Source organism: Eptatretus burgeri, chromosome 14 (genome assembly GCF_056783735.1).
Source record: "Eptatretus burgeri isolate ZD-2024b chromosome 14, Ebu_testis_v1, whole genome shotgun sequence".
NCBI lineage: Eukaryota > Metazoa > Chordata > Myxini > Myxiniformes > Myxinidae > Eptatretus > Eptatretus burgeri.
The window spans coordinates 50,248,736-50,272,755 of NC_140974.1; the positions used below are offsets into that span (position 1 = coordinate 50,248,736).

General features: G+C 42.3%; 1 protein-coding gene across 1 annotated transcript in view; it reads left to right on the forward strand.

Moving 5' to 3' along the window:
• The window catches only part of LOC147013156 (outer dense fiber protein 2-like), a 43,513-nt gene extending 19,722 nt beyond the window's left edge, over positions 1–23,791 (forward strand). The window contains exons 11-20 of the mRNA XM_085854774.1: positions 3,272–3,457; positions 3,754–3,863; positions 6,296–6,410; positions 8,116–8,226; positions 15,031–15,132; positions 15,231–15,416; positions 15,876–15,976; positions 22,372–22,513; positions 22,724–22,849; positions 22,999–23,791. Of these exons, the coding sequence (XP_085710900.1) occupies positions 3,272–3,457; positions 3,754–3,863; positions 6,296–6,410; positions 8,116–8,226; positions 15,031–15,132; positions 15,231–15,416; positions 15,876–15,976; positions 22,372–22,513; positions 22,724–22,849; positions 22,999–23,169 (1,350 nt within the window). The 3' untranslated portion in view covers positions 23,170–23,791. The remainder of the gene's footprint in view (positions 1–3,271; positions 3,458–3,753; positions 3,864–6,295; positions 6,411–8,115; positions 8,227–15,030; positions 15,133–15,230; positions 15,417–15,875; positions 15,977–22,371; positions 22,514–22,723; positions 22,850–22,998) is intronic.
• The last annotated feature ends 229 nt before the right edge of the window (positions 23,792–24,020 follow it).

Sequence of the window (24,020 nt, forward strand, 5' to 3'; positions counted from 1 at the left end):
AAAAATTATTAAAAAATCAATTCCCGATTCAGTCAAGTACTCTTCGGGATTATTTGATCAATGCAAACAACCTCAGCGGTATAGTTCGCTGGAGCTATCTTTTTATCTTGCCAAAACGAAGTTTTTGCAAGATATGTTAGTCAGCTTATATGTTTTTTTTTTTGTTTTGTTTTTTGTCTTTTTGTTTGTCTGTAATGACCGTTTTTACAGCCATTTTTCCCTGCTGTGCAGGGGTTGGGCTTTTTCTTGAGGCAATGTTTTATGGCCGGATGCCCTTCCTGACGTCAACCCTGGTCGCCTCTTACGACACACAGGGATATGGTACACCTATTCTAACCGGGGCATACACCGGGACCAGTACACTGGTACTCATTTTGACGACCTCAGAAGGATGACAGGCTGAGTCAACCCCCTGGTGTTAATTCAGCAGCCAACGGCGCTTGAACTCAGGACCCTGGGATCCCAAGCCACCACCCTAACCACTAAGCCAACACCAGGTTTCTTTGTCTGTAATCACGTATAAAAAGTTCTGCAGAGCACAGTTATCATTGGAAATTTTTGTAACTTCGCATATCAGAGGCCTATAGAGGTCCCTTTCAGCACACAAAATTTTGAAGGTCAAGGTCAAAGTTCAAGGTCACTTTATCGCAAATCAGGGGAGTCGACAAAACCCTTATTTTTTGAGTAATTTTGATCGGATCGTCTTTAAACTTCATGGGAATATAGTTCATGGTCTGGCGCTCATCTGATTAATTTTTGGTGGCGATTGGCCTTGACCTTCATGGTTAGCGCCTCAGGTCAAACATATTTGACCCCAAGGTCAAATTTTCAAGTTTTAGGAACCATATCGTGTAGTACCTCAAATTGAACACCTCGATGAGTGCTTTCTAGATATGTCAAGCTTGAGACATTATGACGTCATTTGGTGACGTTATGAGGCAAACACATTTTTCATGGTTACTCTGTAGAACGATTCTCATTCGAATCTCTCGTAGGCAGATATTCCTCAAGGAGTCGCTCCTGGTGGATAGCAGCTCTGTTCACCTCAGTGTGATCTTAAAGAAGTCATACGTGGTCACCTTTTGGCAAGATACGGGTCACCCTGAGGGTGACATTGGGTTATTTTTTTTTTATCAACCGCTGTCACAACAGGAACCCAACGGGTTCATGGATCGTCTAGTCTCTAGTGTATACATAAAAAATAGGCTTGCTATGAAAAAATAGTGAGTGAGTGTTCGGAAATAATTGGATTTTTTTACAGGGAATAAAGGGGAGATTAGCATGGGATGCACTCAAAACAGTTTTTCTTGGAAAGCAGTCGAAGTATGCATTTTTGATTGGATATATGGTGGCATTGTGGTGAACCCATTAGACAAGCATGATAGAGATTTGTAGCTCAATATCCCAATTGGTGACAGCAGTACTTTTGGATTTGCATTTTGATCATCCAGCAATTAGGGGATAACCTGATGTTATTAGATTGCCAATAAAAAACCCAGCTGACTCACTAATGACATTCAGGGAAGTGCTAACCTAACCTGAATATCATGGCATCTTAACCTTTGGAACTGAGCAGTGTGAAGACTGTGATTTGAGTGCAATTATTCAGTCTTTCTCGAGTGTAAACCAGGAAGATAATATTTCTCCTTTTCTTCAAAAAAAAAGTTCTCTGTCATTTCAGCACTGTTGTCAAAATATAATAGACATTAAATATATTTTTCTTGTTAGAGCTAACTTTATTTCCACCAAAAAACTGAGAGTAGACATTTCAAATTTTAACCCTCTTTATCTCTTGGCTGATGACTCCACCCTCTGCCACACTATTGCTCATCCCTCTGATTGGCAGACAGCAGCCTCTTCACTCTCTGCAGACCTGGATAAAATCACAAGCTGGTCAAATACTTGGAATATGTCTTTCAATCCTGACAAATCTCACACCCTCACCATGTCTCTTCGAAAGGACCATATGGAACCCCCCCCCCCGCCCCCCATATACTTTCTCAACAATCCCCTTGAAGAAGTCCTTTCATTCAAGCTTTTGGAACTCACTATCTGCCATGATCTTTCCTGGGAAGCCACATTTCCAAGCTGGCCTTCAAAGCCAATCACCAACTGGGCATCCTACGTCGTGCAAAGTTCTTCCTTGGTACACCTAAGCTTCTAACCATTTACAAAGCTTTCATCCACAGTTTGATGGAGTACTGCTTCCTCCTGTGGGATGGTGCTCATGCCTCACACCTCCCTCGACTTCACGCTGTGGAAACAAAGGCTTTTAGGATCATTGGTATCTCCCGCGATGAAGCTAAGTCTTTGGGCCTCTCAGTCTCTCACGGGAGGCAGGTCGGTGGTCTTTCCATCTTCTACCATCTCCTTTCCAGCCTTGCCCCCCCCCCGGCTCTTTCTGTGACCTGTCCCCCCATATTTCCTCTGGTTGCTCAAAGTCTGCCAAGCACCCCCTTCTGGTAAAACTTCCAAAATCAAGAATCACTGCTCACCTTCACTCTTTCATTGCTCTTTTTTTTCCCACCTCTACAACAAACTCCCACACTCTTCAATCCCACCCCTCCCTCCAAGTCATCAAAGCAGCTGTTCACCACCATCTCAGATCTTCCCCTATCCAAAATCTTGATCTTTACTACCCCAGCAAATCCACCCCAAACCCACCTCCTTCAAATTCCCTGTTTTCCTTCCTGAAAGTCCCTGTAGTGTCCATCTTTTTTACCCCCATGTACCCCGCCCCATCCCTCTCCCTTCCACAGATCTCCTATTGTCTCTGTTCCCCATGATGTTGTGCTTCCCTCCTGCCTTGTTATATGTTTCTGTGTATTCGCTCTTACCCGAGCCTCGACATGGTATACAAAAAAAAAAACCCATTGTGTTCCTTTGAAAGCATTCAAATGTACTCTGCTTCCCATTTACATGTATCTCAGCAAACAAGTCTTGAAGGTGACAAATCCCCAAACCCCTTGTCGCCATCGTTGAAAAGCTGTTTCCTCTAAGCAAATTTCTCTTGGGTCATTAAATAGTGTTTGTTTCAATTGATGGAGCTGATAAAAAGCTTAAAGTAGGCTGTCGACAATTTTCCCAACCTTATATCCATACTACACAAATTCGTTTGCACATTTTCCTTTGTACTTTAACATTTGCCCTGTTGTTGAATCGGCTTACAACCCTCATAATCGCACTTCCTGCAGTGTGCACCACTTGATTGCCATGAATGATTGATTGAAAGCCATGTATAAAGAAAGCTTTTATGTGTGATAATTTTCAGGCATTAAAGCAGAGTGTGGAATTGCACGCAGCCGAGGCTGCTCAGCTCGGCAAACAGCTGCAGGAGCTGAAGGAGCAGACTCAGAGAGATCGCGACGGACTGAAGCATGCCGTCAGGGTTCACCGGCAACGTGCTGAGCAAATGGAGGCATCCACAATGACCCTCCAAACACAGCTCATGGAAAAGGTCACGTGTGATGACGTACTATATTTAAAACAAGACAGAATTGATCTGTTTTCTCCTTCATACATCATCTAAGTTGATTGTGATCTGCATTTTCATTTTTCTTTTCAAATAGGTAGCATATATGTGAATGCATTAATGAACTAACATGAGCAAGGGAGATGTTAGGTATCCCTGCGAGTATTTATTTGTTGAGCCCGATTGCCAAAGTTAGTTGTTTTGCCAAACTGATGAGTACACTTGGGGTGAAACAACCTTTGAGTCGTAACTTGTTTGGCTATTTTTTTTCTCGGGCTCAGGAGAGACAACTGAACAATGCCTTCACAGTAAGTGAGAAGTGGCGAGTAAAATATGAGCGGGCAAGCAAAAACGGGGCACAAATGGAGGTTGAGACCAGCCAGCTCAAACAGTGAGTAACCTCAGACTCTCTGGCCAAGAGCTCTGAAAACCACCGCACATGACCCAATGTTTTTCTGACACAACACAACCACATTGTCGGCGACGAATCTTGTGGAATCTTGTTTTGTCGGAGACTGCCAAACGCTTGACTTGCATAATGCAATTGTCGATGTCACTTTTCGATAAACAAAATAGCAATGAAAAAGAAATGCAGGTAGAGGAAGAGAAGGGTGAAAGCTCTGAGGACTGCTGCTTTGGCACTCGTCCTGGTACGTCGCCGACATCGTGCCGAGAGAAAGAAACAGTTGGGGGTATAAAGCCTTGGGTGGAAAGATCGCCGCCTTATTGAGCATTCAACGAACTTATGATGAAAGATAAGGGAACTCGTGTTTGTATTTAGTGGTAAATCCCCATTCTGTGTGAATGTGCCACTGCATTAAAATCACATTTCCGCCTCTTCTTATTCAATCCTGGCATACATGCTTTTAAAACGGGCATATTTATGTTTAAACGACAAAAAATTTTGTTCCAAGTCACAATAACGATGTTTTTTTGGTCACAGGTAATGCATTAGATTAGCATTAAAAGGGGGGAATAACATTAGCTTAGAAGCATGCGCGCGCACACACACACACACGCACGCATGCATGCACAAACAATATACATTTAATATACACACGCTACTGGAGGTGGAACTTTGAGACTGGGTAGGTTTCCGTTCCATCTCCTGAAACTAATTCACATGTGGAGATAGCAGTTCACAACAGCAACTTGCATATGTATATATATATATATATATATATATATATATATATATATATATATATATATATATATATATATATATATATATATATATATATATATATATATATATATATATTGTTGCGGGCCGGGGTCCAGTGGTGAGAACGACCACGAGGTGGGGGAAGTTACGTCGTCTCCTACCAAACTCCCGGAATTGTAGGCCGTCGCTCACGGATAATTCGGTGACGCGGCGGGTCGCTGAACCGACCGTGGACGCCAATACTCCAACCCCGTGGCGTAGGGTCTTTTTGTCTACAATCAATTTATCTAATTAACCACGCGGTTTCGACTACCGGGGAACCACACCCTCGGTACACCTTGCCCGAACCGGGTCACGCTACCAACTACGGTAAGAGTACCAACTACCAACTCCGGATCTGATGCAGCCAAGCGGAACTACCAAGGACGTACCAGCTAGAATGAACAGATTATCGGGGATAAAGACCCTGCTTAAACTCAGATCTGAACCATGCTGGACCAATGAAGGAAAAGACAAAAACGAACTGGGAACATTTCTACAATAATTTATTTACAATCAACTTACAAAAGAAGGACACAGAGCAAACTTATCGCCAGAATACAGGCAAGATTTACAATGATCAAAGCACTTATACAGTACTACTTACCAGACGGCGCCACACACTCAGACTAAATAAACCCAGATGAATGGCAAGGACTTTTGTAGCCAGGGAGGGAGTGAGCTGAGGTCACAGTTCTTTTGGTACCTGAGCTTCGGGGAAAGGGATGCTCCGTGGTGCGGCACCTGGCAATGGTCACGCAGCTCAGCCCACAGCCGCACGTGTGGAGTTCTTGTGTGCGCGTAGGAGCCCGGGTGGCGAGCGGGGAGTCCAAGGTATGAACGGGGCTTGAAAGTGTGAAAGAGCAGGTGGAGTTCCCGACGCTTGATGTCGTAGGGTAGACCAGTCACATACAGTGTGCGAACCTTTCTTGGCTCCGCGATGTGGGATCCAAGGCACCCAGGATCATGGGGTATCTCCCTCGATGAGGCTGAGTCTTTGGGTCTCTCACTCTCAACGAACTCTCCGACTCGCCCACACCCTCTCAAGATGACTCACTTTCCAAGACGACTCACTCTCTGAACGAACGATCACTGAAAAAGAAGAACACCCAACTGAGAATGGTGTCGTAGTTTATAGATCCCCAAGGTCGGGGCGGGACCTTGACGAAGCACACGTCACTGTCCGCCCTGGTTGGCCAGGGCTTCCATGGGGTCCGCCCCTTCTGTGCGGGTTTTGGCCATGCCGGGAAGCCCGCCCAACTCACGCAGGTCCAGACTCGCCAAAAAGGTGCTGCACAAAGATTTTGCCTTGGAAAGCGAGAGGAAGGTACTGTGGTTCAAAATAAAAGGGGAGAAATGATTTATAAACCTAACTAAAAGCCATCGCAACACACCCCCTTTTGCTTTCCCACTACACACAAGGAGGCTTGTTACACGATTATCAAAAACTGTCACCAACTAAGCTATCACCAACAATCTTGTTGCATTAATTATGCCAACTTATGTGCAGCCGTCTTTAATCGCACAATAAGAACCTTTTTATATATTTTTTTGCTTAACCTCGGAGTGTTTATGCCTTCAATTAAAATCTTGTACAATGATTTTTGTCACACAAGACAGGTGCATGACCTTTTGGAGGAAGCCAAAGCAGGGAGGAATAGACTGCAAGAAAAACTTCATAAAACTGACCAAGAGCACGAGTCGTCCCTCATGCAGAACAACAGTTTGCAGGCATGACAAGTAGCACCACACATGAGCTGTTGTCTACCTCGTCTCCATTAGCAGGTTGAAGACATTCGGGGAAGGCCCTGATTGTATCTCCATTGACCGTAATTTGTGGCCCAAAATCGGCTCATTCATGGGAATTTGTCCCACTTTTAGCTTTAGTCCCTTTTAGAGTTACCCCAATGATGTCAACACCCACATGAGTGCAAAATGCTATGTTGTTACCTGTGACATGTCACAGGTCTGCAAGAGCTCCGTGTGATTGTTGCTGCTGTTGTGGTTCTTGTTTGGGGTCGATTTTTGAAATGTGCACTCTGCCGGACCCCCACCAGACAGCTGGACCCCCACCCACATTTGTCACTTGACTCCACCCACCACGGCACCCAGACTAAATAGTATGCCTGCCATCTTGGTTTCCTGGTAGGCCTAACATATCAGGCCTGTCGGCCTCAGCTGATGATACACTGCCGGGTTTGTTGCGTCATATTTCTATTGGCTTTGGGCCGAGTGGTATTCACGATGAGTGATCCCAAAAAATCGAATCAATGTCAAATAAAAATTATTTGTAAGGTTTAATCCATCCCTTCAGCACGCATGGGATGTGCCTCCCAAAAAGAATAGCCATAACGTAATTTTTGAGCGGCCCCATACTGGGATTAACCAATCTGTGACCGTGTGATGAATTGGCTCGTTCTGATAAAACTGTGGTGGAGGCTGACATGGATGAGAGGTGTCGAGTTAATCTTTTAATAGTGCACTAAATGTGTGTTTCCCAATCGTGCTGTTCTTCTTTTTTTTTTAAATGCTCGTTTCCAAATTGGACCGTTACTGGATTTTGTTGCAGGTTGTAACCACAGTGCAGTCATTCTTGTTTGATAAACAATCTTTGTCATGTACTTAGAGACAATCATGCATGGCTTCCATCCTCAGTTTTGCCTCTACTCTGAAGGTATGTGCTTGGATAAAATGTCAGCGTTGTAAAAAGAATATTTTGGCAACTTACTCAAGTGTGGCAAAACTCTACAAATATCGGTTTTCCATTCAAATCCACTGTCAATGAGGATAATCGTCTGCATATTCTTCGTTCTTCATCATCCATGCCATCCACAGATAAAAACACAAAAGTGAAATAAGCAACAAGGATAAGGGAATACCATCCACTTCATCCATCATTACAGTGCCCACGGGAATCTTGTAATAACGTATTGAAGGTACGGTTGCGTACTCTCAGCCCACAAAAACAACCAAACGATGTTACCTTGGCCTTGAACAAAATGTAAATGTGAATGGGCTTGAATGATCAGGTGTCATCAAGACTGGGGTCTGTCAAGAACGGATTGAACCTGCTAATGGAGACGACATATTATTAGTTTCCCTCCACACAACAGTAGCCTCAAAGCAACCACCATTTTCCTTTGCAAGTTTTCAACCTTTCCATTTCTTTAGGTTTAAAGTCTTTAGGTTTATAAACCCACTTTATTTTTCCATATCTGTGACCAATTATTAATTGCCTGTTTCAGCCAATGAACATTTACAAAAGACACTTAAAGGTGTTTTGACAACGTTCCATAATATAAAATATTGGATAACCGGATTTTTCATTTTCATGTGTCACTAGAGGATCTTGATATAGTATAAAATGCTTTGTACTAAGAATAAATACATTTTTAACATGTGAACAGTCCCATTGAAGAGCTGCTTTCCACCATAGGCATCACTTATTGAAGCAGAGGAAAAGCTTGCTTGCACAGAAAATGAGCTGCAGCAGTTCACAGCAACTATGCACCAGTACGAGAGTCTGGTTGAGGGCTACAAGATGCAGGTCAGGGCAACGTATAAGCTTGGATTCTCTCGTGCTCCCGTTATTGTTTTTTGCTCTTTTTTGACTTGATGATTTGAACGGGCTTGAACCCAGTCGGATAACCCAAAACAGGCATGTAGTGGTTGTTCACAAGCAGTGGTTGTTTAAAACTATGCAAATACAATTTTTTGCATGGTTTTGGAAAAAATAAAATAGCTGGACAGTCAGAGAATTTCATGATAAACTAGAGGGGGAACACTCGGTAGAGTGCAAAACCTCCGCCGCCAATACTGCTAGGTCACTCAAGTGAACCTGATATCCTATTCATTCAATTTGACATCAACAGTGCTAAGAGTTATAGTTTGCAACTTTCCCTTTTACTTTTAACTTTTACATACTAGATTCATTCGTCATAACAAGATTCCTTGAGACAGAAATTGATTTTACGTGGGTATACCCACCTGAAGTTCCAAAATCGGCCGCAATTATAATTTTGGCACTTTTTTTTTGTTGGAAATCACTTATAACATGTAGAAAGCAAAAAAAAATCGAAATTTTATTGAAAAAAATTTTCCCATTTTTTTTTTTCAAAAAACATTTTTTTTTCTAACAATTTTTTTTATGGGGGCAGGGGTTGGAAATCACTTAAAACATGTAGAAATGCAAAAAAAAAAAAATCAAATATTTTTTCAAATTGGCCGCCACAGCGGCCATATTGGATTTTGGACCAAGTCCAAAATTTAATGGCATGATCCTTGAACCAGACCGAACCGCTCCCCCCCCCCCACCAAGTTTCGTCGTAATCTGTCGAGGAGTTTTTCCGTAATACTGTTCACAAACAAACAAACAAACAAGCAGTCATAGACTGGTACTTACAAAATCGTCAACTTGACCTCTGACCTTGTCTAATAAAAGCTGTCTTTGAAGAAGGTAGCGACGCAAACCAGAAGTTTCTACGATGATTCTGTACCAAACCATCAAAAATCAAATGTTTTGGATGTTTGACCTCACTGTGACCTTGACCTTTGACCGATTTTGACCAAAATCTAATCAGCACTAACCACCACCCTCCTGAATCACGTAGTGTAATTTGACATTGGTAGCTTCTTCCGTTCTCGAGTTATCATTTTTTGGATGTTTGACCTCAATGTGACCTTGACCTTTGACCGATTTTGACCAAAATCTAATCAGCACTGGCCATCACCCTCCTGAATCACGTGGTGTAATTTGACATTGGTAGCTTCTTCCATTCTCGAGTTATCATTTTTTGGATGTTTGACCTCAATGTGACCTTGACCTTTGACCGATTTTGACCAAAATCGAATCAGCACTAGCCATCACCCTCCTGAATCACGTGGTATAATTTGACATTGGTAGCTTCTTCCGTTCTCGAGTTATCGTGCCTCCAAACAAACAAACAAACAAACAAACAAGCAGTCATAGACTGGCACTTACGAAATCGTCAACTTGACCTCTGACCTTGTCTAATAAAAGCTGTCTCTAGAGAAGGTAGCGACGCAAACCAGAAGTTTCTACAATGATTCTGTCTCAAACCATCAAAAATCGTAACATCGACCGAAGCAAAAATCTCCATTTCTCCACGCAATTACACCTTAACATAACTCAACGACGCGTCTGCTCGAGCGCACTGCATCATGGGACGACCCGTGACGCGTCGAGTGAAATATTTTTTATACAATCTTAAAACGTCTCCAAAACATCCGATTTTTACCAGAAGTTCGACAACCGAGTTTTAAGCGTCCTAAGCGATCGCAAAAACCGAAAACAAAATTAAAATCGAAGTTAAAATGAACTCGTAACGTCGAGCGAAGCAAAAATACTCCATTTCTCCACGTGACTTTACAGAATTATGTTTGACCTCACTGTGATCTTGACCTTTGACCGATTTTGACCAAAATCTAATCAGCACTAGCCATCACCCTCCTGAATCATGTGGTGTTATTTGACATTGGTAGCTTCTTCCGTTCTCGAGTTATCATGCCTACAAACAAACAAACAAATAAACCAATGTCACCTGCAGGGTGACCCGTATCTTGCCAAAAGGTGACCACGTGTGACTTCTTTAAGGTCACACTGAGGTGAACAGAGCTGCTATCCACCAGGAGCGACTCCTTGAGGAATATCTGCCAACGAGAGATTCCGATGAGAATCGTTCTACAGAGTAACCATGAAAAATATGTGTTTGCCTCATAACGTCACCAAATGACGTCATAATGTCTCAAGCTTGACATATCTAGAAAGCACTCATCGAGGTGTTCAATTTGAGGTACTACACGATATGGTTCCTAAAACTTGAAAATTTGACCTTGGGGTCAAATATGTTTGACCTAAGGCGCTAACCATGAAGGTCAAGGCCAATCGCCACCAAAAATTAATCAGCTGAGCGCCAGACCATGAATTATATTCCCATGAAGTTTGAAGACAATCCGATCAAAATTACTCAAAAAATAAGGGTTTCGTCGACTCCCCTGATTTGCGACAAAGTGACCTTGACCTTTCACCTTGACCTTCAAAAATTTATGCGCTGAAAGGGACCTCTATAGGCCTCTGATATGCGAAGTTACAAAAATTTCCAATGATAACTGTGCTCTGCAGAGTGATTTATACGTGATTACAGACCAAAAAAAAAATAAAAACATATGAAGGTCAAGGCCAATCGCCACCAAAAATTAATCAGCTGAGCGCCAGAACATGAACTATATTCCCATGAAGTTTGAAGACGATCCGATCAAAATTACTCAATAAATAAGGGTTTCGTCGACTCCCCTGATTTGCGACAAAGTGACCTTGACCTTTGACCTTGACCTTCAAAATTTTGTGCACTGAAAGGGACCTCTTTAGGCCTCTGATATGCGAAGTTACAAAAATTTCTAATGATAACTGTGCTCTGCAGAATTTTTATGCGTGATTACAGACAAACAAACAAAAAAAACAAAAACATACAAGCTGACTAACATATCTAGCAAAAACTTCGTTTTGGCAAGATAACAAACAAACAAACAAACAAACAGAAACGGAAGTCATCAATATACTTACGAAATCTTTAGATTTCGTAAGTAACAAACAAACAAACAGAGGACAGAAGTGATCAATATACTGAACTTACGAAATCTTTACATTTCGAAAGTAACAAACAGACAAACAAGCAGTCATAGATTGGTACTTACGAAATCATCAACTTGGCCTCTGACCTTGTCTAATAAAAGCTGTCTCTAGAGAAGGTAGCGACGCAAACCAGAAGTTTCTACGATGATTCTGTATCAAACCATAAAAAATCGTAACATCGACCGAAGCAAAAATCTCCATTTCTCCACGCAATTATACCTTAACGTAACTCAACGACGCGTCTGCTCGAGCGCGCTGCATCATGGGACGACCCGTGACGCGTCGAGTGAAATATTTTTATCCAATCTTAAAACGTCTCCAAAACATCCGATTTTTACGTACCTGGTTGGTACGTACCTCTTGGCGTACCTGGTTCCTGGGGGTGACAATGTGACGTCGATTGGTGTTTGAGCCTTTTGCGGGTGGGTGCACGGCGAGGCAGGGCACTTGCAGCAGACCAAGGCACGCTCACACATTTTGGGTTATTTTATTTGACACACGACGACTTCTGCCTTGGTAAGCCGAGACCGCATTTCTTTTCTCCAGAATGATCTGCTGGGTACCCATGTCTCGTGTTTAATTGTTAAGTAAGGCAGAGTGACAAGCACCTGCTCTTTGTTCATTTTTCTATAAATGCTTGTTGAATTCTTTATTTGTTTGAGATTATTTTGTTGATTGAACATTTGATTGATTTGAATTCATCCATTTAATCAACAAGGAAATAAAAAGTTATTCAGTTTATTTATTTTTCTTTATAATAAATTCCTTGTTGACGTTTCAACCTGCCGGTGGTGATTGTCATTTCCTTCCATCGATCAAGCATTGTCCGAACCTCGATAGACTGGGAGATTAGAATTCCCAAACCAATCAACCTGTCATAGTCAGTGTCCACCAGTGGTAAATGCTCGGCTGCATTACTTAATATCTAATCAAGATAAGATTGGTGCTTCGCCAAGGGCGCGTTCCTCAATCAGGAGGACACGTCACCTCTAGTTAAACCGCAAATTAGACGGTGGACACTGGAACTCATGGTTAACTGATTGGTGTTCGTGGTTGTTAGGTATCCCACCGCACCAAAAAATTGTCTGTATTCTTTGGTCCCTAGCTTGAAGTAATAAAAGGGCAATGTGGAAGTCGAATTAATTCGGGGTTTGAAAGTGGGATGGGGCATTAACCATGAGTTGAGAAGGGTCAGGGTGGGGATGAATGGTTCCCGATATACATTATTTATTTATTTCAATCCGGTTCAGGGCATGGGTTCCAGATACGCATTGTGTTCCACCCTCCCCAGCCTTGTGTCACTGACAAAGATTTCAAGGCCGTAACCCAAAATGGTGGATTGCAGTGGTAGTCCAAGCACTTGGGAAATAAATTAACTTTATTCGAGGTATTATACCTATATTCAGGGTGTAAGGCACGACTTCAGAAGGAAATGGCGCTTTGTACAGGTGCAGGGGGCATTCTAAGTGGGTAGGATGAAGCACCCCGCTGTTTTTTCTTCTTCGAGCTCGGTGTACGAGAGGTGAAGGGATAGGTGGATGGCCGGAGGAGGACATGATTATGATTATTGGATTTTTTGAATATCTCACTAGAAAAGTTGTGATATGTGCACACCACCTCCTCAAATATGCACAAACTTTAAAACTCATGTGGTGTCGTGATATCGTTGCACCACTCCATGTCCAGTAATGTAATTGTGATCGATGTAAGTGTGCTATGAATATTTTAAATAAATTCATAAAGAAGCCTGTAGTGGAAAATAACTCAAGTTCCACAAGTTGGATCAGCATACCAAAGGAGAATCTTTAATTTTGTATATACAGAGGAAGAACATTGAATGATTCACTGAAACATTCGAATGGACTTCACTGAAACAGAAGCCCGAAGCAATTCTTCTTATATACAATTTCACATTCCAAAGAATGGAATGGTGAGACATTTGTCAACAGAGATATATATATATATATATATATATATATATATATATATATATATATATATATATATATATATATATATATATATATATGTATGTATATGTGTATATATATATATATATATATATATATGTGTGTATATATATATATATATATATATATATGTGTGTGTATATATATATATATATATATATATATATATATATATATATATATATGTATGTATATATATATATATATATATATATATATATATATATATATATATATATATATATATATATATATATGTATGTATATGTGTATATATATATATATATATATATATATATATATATTTATGTATATATATATATATATATATATATATATATATATATATATCTTCTTCTTCTTCTTTCAGCTGCTCCCGTTAGGGGTCGCCACAGCGGGTCATCCGTATGATACGCATAGTGATTTGGCACATGTTTTACGCCGGATGCCCTTCCTGACGCAACCCTGGTCGCCTCTTACGACACAGGGATATAGTACACCTATTTTAACCGGGGTATACACCGGCCCAGTACACTGGTACTCACTTCACCGACCTCGGAAGGATGACAGGCTGAGTCAACCCCCTGGTGTATTAATTCAGTGGCCCAACGGGGCTTGAACTCAGGACCTTTTGGATCCCAAGCCGCTGCCCTAACCACTGCGCCAACACCAGGATATATATATATATATATATATATATATATATATATATATATATATATATATATATATATATATATATATATATATATATATATATATATATATATATATATATATATATATATATATATATATATATATATATATATATATATTGGGACCATACTATCTGCAGAGCATTGGTGTTGCCTAAGCAGTCTCCTTGGCTATTGGGCACAATCCTGGATGGGTCGCCACTCCGACACAGTATACCAGCAAGTTGTCACTCATTTTGCCGACCTCGGAAATATGACAGGTCAAGTTAACCCCACCTGGTATTAATTCAATCGCTGAGCGGGATTTGAACTCAGGACCCTCGGATCCAAAGCCTGCCACCCAAACCATAAAGTCAACACCAGGCATGTGGAGGGAGAGAATGACAATCATGGCAAAAGTTGCAATGTTATCAACCAGGTCACCCTGTTTCATCATAAGATATTCCTTTTATCAGTATGTAGGTCAAAAGACTCTTGGGTAAAGGGAAACATAACTGACAACCAATTCGACTATAGTACAAAAATTAAATTTTTAAAGTACCAGCAACAATTATAATTGAGAATACATGAATACAATTATTTTTCTAACACAACCCCCACGTTGCGACAACCTTTTAGTTGGTTGAAAGTCGGAAATGATTTTGTTTAACCAAATGTGAAAGATAATGCTTCAAATTTTAAACTCTAGTACACTGTGACCCTTATCAAATGAAGTTGGCACAAGCTCCGATCCTCGATATCCACGTGATATAATTGGTCTGTCTGAACAACGATGGATGAGGAATTATTTTATAATATTCTCGATCAACAATATCCTTGGGATAAGAACATTGGCCATGACAGTGAGAATTAATTGTAAGTTCATAATTTAGAAACTTGGATATCTTGGGACTTGGTATTAAATTGTTTTTCAAGAATAAGCTCGATAATATGATTCGCCAAATTAATTTTGTGACTTGTACAACGATGCATTTCCGATGAAGGCTGTGTTGTGCATTTGCAAGTCTCAGAAAATGTTTGTATTGATGCAGGTCATTAAAACTCGCACAGAGGCTGAAGATTCCAGGGTGAAAATCGAAGAGCTTCAGAAGGAGAACCAGCACCTTCGGAAGCAGGTTTCCGAAGCCGAGAAGGTACTTATTTTTCCCGTACATGCTGAGGAGCATTTGTGATTTCTCAGTTTGTTCGTGATATTGTGGATATTTCTTCACTTGCGTTAATGACCTTGCAGACCGTGCGCCATTGCAGTAGAGCAGCATACGGGCATCACTGCACCACTTCAGGCATAACTTCTAAGGAACAGTTTCCAGACCTGCGGTCATCAGAGCAGGAATTACAAGAGAGTAACAAGCAACTGCTGAATGCTGAGAGGCGATTGGGACATCTCAATGAGACCATTGCTGAGCTCGAAGCCAAGGTGACCCAAGCGATTTGCAAATGGTCTTGCATTGTGGATAGAATTTTATCACCATTTGGAGGGAGATGTGAAATAATTACAATCCAAGTGTAAAGTAGAGTTCGGAGCCTTCAACCTGAGTCCTGTGCAATGGAGAACGCTCACTTTGTTAAATAAATTTTAAAAAGATCATGTTGTGAAGAAATTCCTTCGACATGGTGGCAGAACATTGCCTTGTTGTAAACTAATATGGTTTGCAGTGTATTGCTGCGTACCTTAATCAGGTGAGGCATGCATTCAAGGAGCTTTGATTAGCCAGGATGTTGATAACGTATCAATACTTGCTTTCAGTATTCCCCTCATTGAAAATAAAGTTACCTTTGCATCACCATAATATTGAGTACAAAACAAGCAAATAAAGGTATTGTGAAAGTCATTGGCAGAGATGTGGTCATAATCCCACGGTCATGGTGTCTGCAGCTGAAGCAACGGGAGTTAGAGGCTGAAAGCAGAAACGAGCGTGTCCACGGCCTGCACGATGAGAACCGTCAACTGCAACTTCGTCTCGACACTGCACAGAGGTACCACCTGTCGAACATTCCTTTTCGCAGATATCGAAAGCAAAAGCCTTCGTGTTGTTCTACATGTTTTAAATGTATGAGGATCACTCCAAAAGTAATGCCCCACTATTTTTTTACAACACTATTTATTCTACAGCATTGTTACTTGTACAGTGTATAGTAGGTACATCCTTTCTGCCTCATGATATGATAATTACATGATTATTGATATGATCTTCCGACATGTGGCATTGCTGTCGCAGTCGTCAAACTTGGCTGCCACTATGGATGGCTGTCAGAAGCAACATGCTATTATTGAATTATGGCGTGTGAGAAGGAGACTATTGGAAACATTCATTAGCGGCTACAGAAGTTGGATGGGGATGATGCTCTCGACCGCAACGCAGTTTATCGATGGGCCAGGCGAATACGTCTGCAGGAGGTGAACATGTTGATATGCGCAACTGCCCTCGCAGTGGCAGGCCACGATCAGCACAGATGGGTGTTGATGTTGAAAAGGTGAACAGCATCATTATGGCAGACAGACATGTAACTGTGAGAGAACTGTCACTCCAACTGGACATTGGTGAAACAAGCATATGCAGAATGGTGAGGCAGTTGGGCTATGCAAAGGTCTGTGTTGTTGTTCACCTTTTCAACATTGACATCCATCCATGCTGATCGTGACCTGCCCCCGCAAGAGCAGTCACGCATATCGGCATGTTCAACTGTTGCAGACGTTATCCGCTTGGCCCATTGTCAAATTGTGCTGCGGTCGACAGCATCGTCCCCATATGCCTTCTCTAGTTGTTTATGGATGTTTCCAACACTCTTCTTGTCACACACCAATACTTGAATAACAGCACGTTTCTTCTGATGGACATCCATGGTGGCAGCCATGTTTGATGACTGATACAGTTACGCCACATGTGGGAAGACAATGTAATTATCATATTATGAGGTGGGAAGGATATACCAATACACTGTAGAAGTAACAATGCTGTAGAATGAATGTTGTGTTGTAAAATAAAATAAAAATTGTGGGGTATTAGTTTTGGAGTGATCCAGCCTGGTGTTGGCTTAGTGGTTAGGGTGGCTGGCTTGGGATCCTAAGGTCCTGAGTTTCAGCCCCATTGGCTGCTGAATTAGCACCAGGGGGTTGACTCAGCCTGTCATCTTTCTGAGGTCGGTGAAATGAGTACCAGTGTCCTGGTCCCGGTGTATGCCCCGGTTAGAATAGGTGTACATATCCCTGTGTGTCGAAAGAGGTGACCAGGGTTGGTGTCAGGAAGGGAATCCGGCCATAAAACATTGCCTTAAGGAAAGCTAATATAACCCTGCTTAGCAGGGAAAAATGGCTGTAACAATGGATGTAGTTTTGGAGTGACCCTCGGATTTGGACTTTCTGTTGTTCTTCATGAATTTTTGTGTAAAGTGGCACAAAAGAAGCCAACCCAACTCTATGTCTAACATTGAGTTGGGTTGGCCTCTTTTCCATATCCTAACACCAAACCCAACCCGATGTCCAACGGGATTGTACAGCAATGCACTTACCTGTGGGCTGTCTAAATTGGGTTTGATTCCCAACCCGACTATAAACTGTTCGCTTGGTCCTTCAAAGGCTGGGCTTTGCATCACCAAAGTGCTCTATCCTTCGAACGGACGTTAAACTGGGTGTTCCATCTGCGAGCATTAGCTGGTGGATGTTAAAGATCCTGCATGCTGGCAGTCACAAAGAGTAGGCAGGTTATCGCTGCTACCCTATCCAAATTACAAAGTCCTGTTCAAATTTGCTTCAGTCGAGCTTCAAGATGAGCCAGCCAGGTCGTGAAAAGACTTCCCTCACCATGGCCAATCTCTCTAGTCTAGAAGGTGGCAGTTATTGTCACCACTAAAGAGGAGAGTGGTGGTGGTATCTGCTCAACCCATTGATTCAATATAATTTTGGTTGATATACCTACTCTTTAGGCTGTCGCAAAATGTGCTAGTGGAGTTTGTTGTTTTTTGGTTTACTTTATATTGTTCCTCCTACTTACCCACAAATATTAGGAATACCCTCAATGTTTCCTGCTCCTCATTCCTCCCCATACCCATTGTTTGTCCAGGTCTTCCCTGATCTTGTCGTTCAACTCTGCTGTTGATGCCCCCCCCCCGCCACCCCCTGACCCCCATCCTCTCCTCTCTCTACTACTATTCCTTTTGTCCTGTTACATCTTAATCCATTCAGTGTACATGTATTAGCTCTTCTCCAAGCATTGACTCGATACAAATTTTTTTTTTTTTGATGTTTATGTTGGAATTCATAATGGGGTCCCAGACACGTTGTGACTTTGTAAAAGTGAGGTCCAGCATAAAAAGTGTGTCCCTACATGTTTGTGTTAACAATTTCATGATATGCATTATTTTATTTGCAGTGCAAGATCTTATATTCTGTGTTTGAAACAATAATGTACTCATTGCAAAAAAAATTAGACGATTTAATCAAAGTTGCACAAAAGTTCTCTCTCAAGAACAAACTTTCACCTTTTTGGAAGTATTTCGCTGATTTACTACAAATGCAGCTGATACTACTGTTGTTTAAAGTTATTGGGAGTGCACATGCTTTTTCTTGGAAAGCTCATGATGGTGTAAGCCATAAGATATTGTTACGGATCTGGAAACCATATGCATTCAAACATACAGATGTCCCAAAAGTCAGTTATTCCGTTAAGTACATGTGAAGATGGGTCCCTTCCTTTTGTCTCGTGGAAGAATCAAAGGTGTGCATTGCGATGTTTTTTTTAGGTAGGTTAGTTATTAAATATTTACACCAACTACCATCCCATCCCCCATCACGATCCACTACCCACCCGCTGTCTACTCGCACCCTGACTTGCCAAGGCAATATCTTGCAGCCGTTCCTTGCTGCTTCCACAAACGACCTTTTCAACGTTGTAACTCTTGCTCGACGAGTGCAAACACGCGTTGAGGGGGGCGGGTTTTTCCCCCAACAAGGCCGAGACCCCGCCCAGAAGGGGCGGATCCGTGGAGGCCCTGTCCAATCAGGGCAGACAGTGACGTCTGTTCCACCAAGCCCCCGCCCCGTTCGGGGAGGTCCATAAAAAGACGACACCATCCTCAGTCTTGAGGGGAGTTCTTTGGAGGAGTGAGTTGGTTGGTGTGCGTCGTATGTTCTGAGCTGGAGTCTGAGTTCAGTTCACTTCAGAAGGAGTTCAACTCTGCGTGGGGCATTCGAGGGCGCTCGGCGGAGGTTTATTGGAGACGGGGCATTCGTTGTTGGAGTCTGGGGCGTTCGTGGAAGTTTTGCTGGGTCCTGTCCGTGACCCTGACCCCCACCCTGGGACTCCGACTACTCCTCTCAAGTTCCTCTGTGGACACGAGCCCCACGCGTGTGACTGTGGGCTGGGCTGCATGGCCATTGGCAGGTGCCACACCACGGAGCTCCCCCATCCCTCCAACGTGCAGGTACCCCGCCGAACCTCGACCCCAGCTCATCTCTCTCCCTGGCTGCGGGGGTCCTAATAAAACACCTGGGTTTCATTTTCGTCTGTGTGTGTGTCTGCGTGTGGCGCCGTCTCTTAAGTAAAACTGCATAAGTGTTTATTTCTGATCATTGTGAATTCTTTCTCGTATATTCCGCGATAAGTCTTGCTCTGTGTCTTTCTTATTGTAAATAAACCATTATTAGAAATGTTCCCAGTTCGTTTCTGTCCTTTCTTTCATTGGTCCAGCATGCTTCGGATCTGAGTTTAGCCGGGTTTTTATACCCGATAATCCGTTAATCCTAGCCGGCACGGCTTTGGCAGCTCCGCTCGACTGCACCTGAACCGGAGTTGGTAGTCGGGAGTTGGAACTCTACCGCAGTCGGTAGAGTGACCCGGTTCGAGCAAGACGTGCTGAGGGCGTGGATCCCCGGTAGCCGAGACTGCGTGGTTACTTAAGTAAATTGGTTCCAGACAAAAAGACCCTACGCCACGCGGTCGAGATATTGGCATTCCACGGTCGGTTCAGCGACCCACCGGCTCACGGAATTATCCAAGAGCGACGACCTACAATTCCAGGGAGGCTGGTGGGAGACGACGTAACCTCCCCCACCTAGTGGTCGTTCTCGCCACCGGATCTCCGGCCCGCAACAATATAATAGACGTTTTTGACCATTCCACAAATCACATTGTGTTTCAGATGACATTGAATGTGATCATGCAGTTCGTGTGCTGGAAGTTGAGGGGTGGTGGGAGGGGGCTGCACATTCTGATAAATAGAACTGGAATGCTGGAATTCATGATAATGGGGTTCCAGAGACTTTGTGACTGTAAAAGTGACGGTCAGTATAAAAAGTGTGTCCTACATGTTTTTGTTCTTGGTGATTAACATCCACAGTAAGCCTGGTGTTGGCTTCGTGGTTAGGGTGGCTGGCTTGGGATCTTAGGGTCCTGAGTTCAAGTCCCATTAGCCGCTGAATTAACACGAGGTGAGGGTTGACTCAGCCTGTCATCCTTCTGAGGTCGGTGAAATGAGTACCAGTGAACTGGTAATAGAGGCATTGTATCAGTGGTGCCTCCATACTCTGTAGCAGTGGCGATGCACCATTGTTCATAGTCAGTTGAAAGCACAAAATCATGCCACCACAATAAGTAGAAGTAGTAAAAAAAACATTTAAAAAATCCACAGTAGTATGGCAAGGTGCATTGTCATGCTGTTAAGTCTTCATCATATATTGCATTAGATTTGTAGTGCAGCTTTAGGCCTATAGAAAAAGCCATTGCAAGACACTTTTATGAAGCAGTTTTGCTTTGCATTGTTGGAAAAATATGCAGATGCAGCTCAGAAATAATTAAAGTTTTGTTGGGTTGTCCTTTGATAATAATAATCATATACTTTTGCCTTTGCTAATTACAATAGTAAGTACCTTTGCTAGTTATAGTTGGTATACAACTTTCCTTCTGCTCTTAGTTTAACTTTCGTTTCCGTGAGGGTAAGTTGTTAAGTGAAGGGAATTCGTGACTTGTCCACCAAATATTATATATGCCGAAGCCATCATTATTATTTCCTCCACCACTGAAGGAGGAAAGAGGTTATGTTTTCAGCCCTGTCTATCTGTCTGTTTCTTTGTTTGTGTGCAGGATATCTGAAAAAGTTGTGGACGGATTTGGATGAAATCCGTAATCATATCTCCATGATCTCTGAAAAAACAAAAACCTGGAAATCAATTTGGTTCTTATAAGTCGATAGTGCTACTGTTTAATGAGTTATATCACTTAGTTTGGTCATGATCATAACTTGAAGTCAATCGGACTTGAAATGGCGTTTTTATCGCAATTTGAAAGTTTTGACCCAACCCCCCCTGACATTCGACCCCCGACCACTAAGAAGAGTGTTGGTGTGACACCCCAATGAGACATATGGTTGGATGCAATATTGGAAGATGCACATTTTGGATTTGGTTTGAAGTCGATACGACCATTTTAGTGGACGTTATTGCGAAAATAAGAATTTCGGTTTTTCGGTGACCTTGGCCTTGACCTTTGACCGAGATTCACCAAAAACGACAAGTGTCTAAGTTGGACCATGGCCGATGTCTGTACCCAGTTTGGTCATGATCGCTGAAACGTTGTGGCTGCTACAGGGTAAACAAATACACAAACAGACAGACACACAGAATGACACACACACAACCAAACAACATAATTGCTGAAATCCAAAGGATTCCGACAATTAACAAACAGACAGAAAGGGGTGAAAACATAACCTCCTTCACCTTCGGTGGCAGAGGTAATGATATTGGTTTGTGCCTGATTCACTCTTGCACTGCCACTTCTACACTCTGACCTCGTCCTACACTCTGAGACTGGATTTTGCACATTACAGTGTGTACTATACCATGAAACAGATTTATGATGTTTATGTAGCAGCTATGTCATCTATTGATGCACTCCCATCCTCATATATCAATCTATAAATCCTGGCCACATTACCCGCTGTAGCAAAGACTGATTGCCCAGGCTGTTGTTCACTGTATACACTCGTCCTTCCTTTTTCAAAACATTTGTTCACATTTTTCTACAACTTACAGTTCATACCATATTGTGCAGTCATTTGCTTCAGAATGTTACTTGGTTTGACACCTCTAAGCAAAAACCTGATGATTGCTCGCTGCTTCATCATGCTACACTCTTGTGGTGAGGCAGCCGTCTTTAGCACAATTACTTATGCTACACATGGGAAAGTCGAGTATTAAGTGGTCAACAAATGACACGCAATTGCCGCTGCAATATCCCACACAATACAATTGCACTACACATATGCACTATTCGTAATAATGAATTAATTTTATTAATTGACTCAGCCTCGTAATTAATTCCATACTGTTTTGTTATATATTAAACCAAAAAAAAAAAATGGTGCCGATCATGCAGGCAGGCTTGCGAAGGAGAGAAGGAGGCAGCAAAGAAGAATGCCACCTTGGAAGAGTGCCGTGAACGGTTGACAGAGCGTACCAAAGAGGTCAAGGAGCTGAGCCAGCGGATGGAAAGTGGTCTGGCGGAGGCACGAGGCGAGGTCAGCAAGGGGTAACACGAGCGTTGGAACAGGCGAGACAACTAAAACCAATGCAGACTTGATGTCAGTAGAGATGGAAGTGCTTTTTGAAAAGTTCTTGTTGATAGAGTTTTGTTCAAACTTTGGATTCAAGATGAGCTTAATTTATTTGAAAACTTCTTGTTCTGTTCACCACTTGAGTTGCTTTCCCATCTTGTGGAAACCTCTCAGGCGGAACAACTTCGGGAACGAGCGATGGTTAAAGAGAAGGCAGCAGCATCACAAATCTCTGAACTCGAGTCTGAGCTCAGCCGGATGAGAGTTGTGATCACGTCGCTACGCCGTGAGAAGCTCGACGTAGGTTTTGGAGGGGAGATTGAGGAGGCAGGTTGGAGAAAAGGCACTTGGTGTGAAGAGGGGAGGGGTGGGATTTGGAAAGATACGTTTGATATAAAACATTTCCTGAGTTTTTAACATCTGCTTTTGGGGTGGTTGGTTGAATGCAGGTGGAGAGACAGCTCCAATCCAAGCTTCAGGATACTCGGGACCGTCTAGAGCATGCAGAGAGTACTACCCGCTCTTTGCACTCCTATGTGGACTTCCTCAAGGCATCCTACGCGTCGGTCTTTGGGGATATCCCAGTCTCACAACGGGCCCGCAATCGTTCATTTCTTTAACGCCAGCACTGCCAAAGCTTTGGTACTCCTGCATGTACTCATCCAAACCGGCATGTAATCCTGGTGCCGGCCACAAAAACGGGTCTCAAATCCAAAGGTATGGAGGACATGTTTATAGAGCAGCACTCCATGTTCCAGAATTTCTTGAGTCTGAGAATGTGAATGTCGCATGAGCTATGCCGGTTTCGAACCAAGTCCAATTTCTTTAGACCAATGAACTCGGCTATGGTTGACCTCACTTTCATCGTGCAATCCTCTTCAACACACATTACAGTTTACCAATGAAATTTGCTCTTGTGTCGATAGGATGGAAAAATGTATTTTGGTAAAGTGCTGTGAGGTTTTGCTGTCACTCAGCTCGTTTGTAAATCTGTACACTGAAGATTCGCTTTTGATATAGTACTCCGAGTGAAATAATCGTGAGAGCACTGGAAGATAAACCTGGAGTTTTAGTAGTCCACTACTGTGACCATGTCCAGATTTGGCTCATTGTAACTTTGGTTGAAATGGGCCATGTTCTGCATGCATCGTTTGATCCAGTCAGGTTGATGTATTATTTTAAAAGTCTTAACAACTTGTGCTTTAGAACTGTCTCAGGAATATTATTTAACCTTTCTCAGGCCGTTCTCGTCTCTAATGTCTTTTTGCTGGTACACGAACAGTGTTGGTCTGGTTAATGATCATTTTGAAAATTCCTTCCACGCGTGCCTTCGTGATAATATTTTTTTTTATTTTGAAAACGTGAACACTTTTAATCATGAGCCAAATGTCACAGATACTTTGAAGATGTTGCCAATGATTCATTTCATGTGTAATATTTAATTCCGGTGCTTTAATCCGCTGGCAACTTT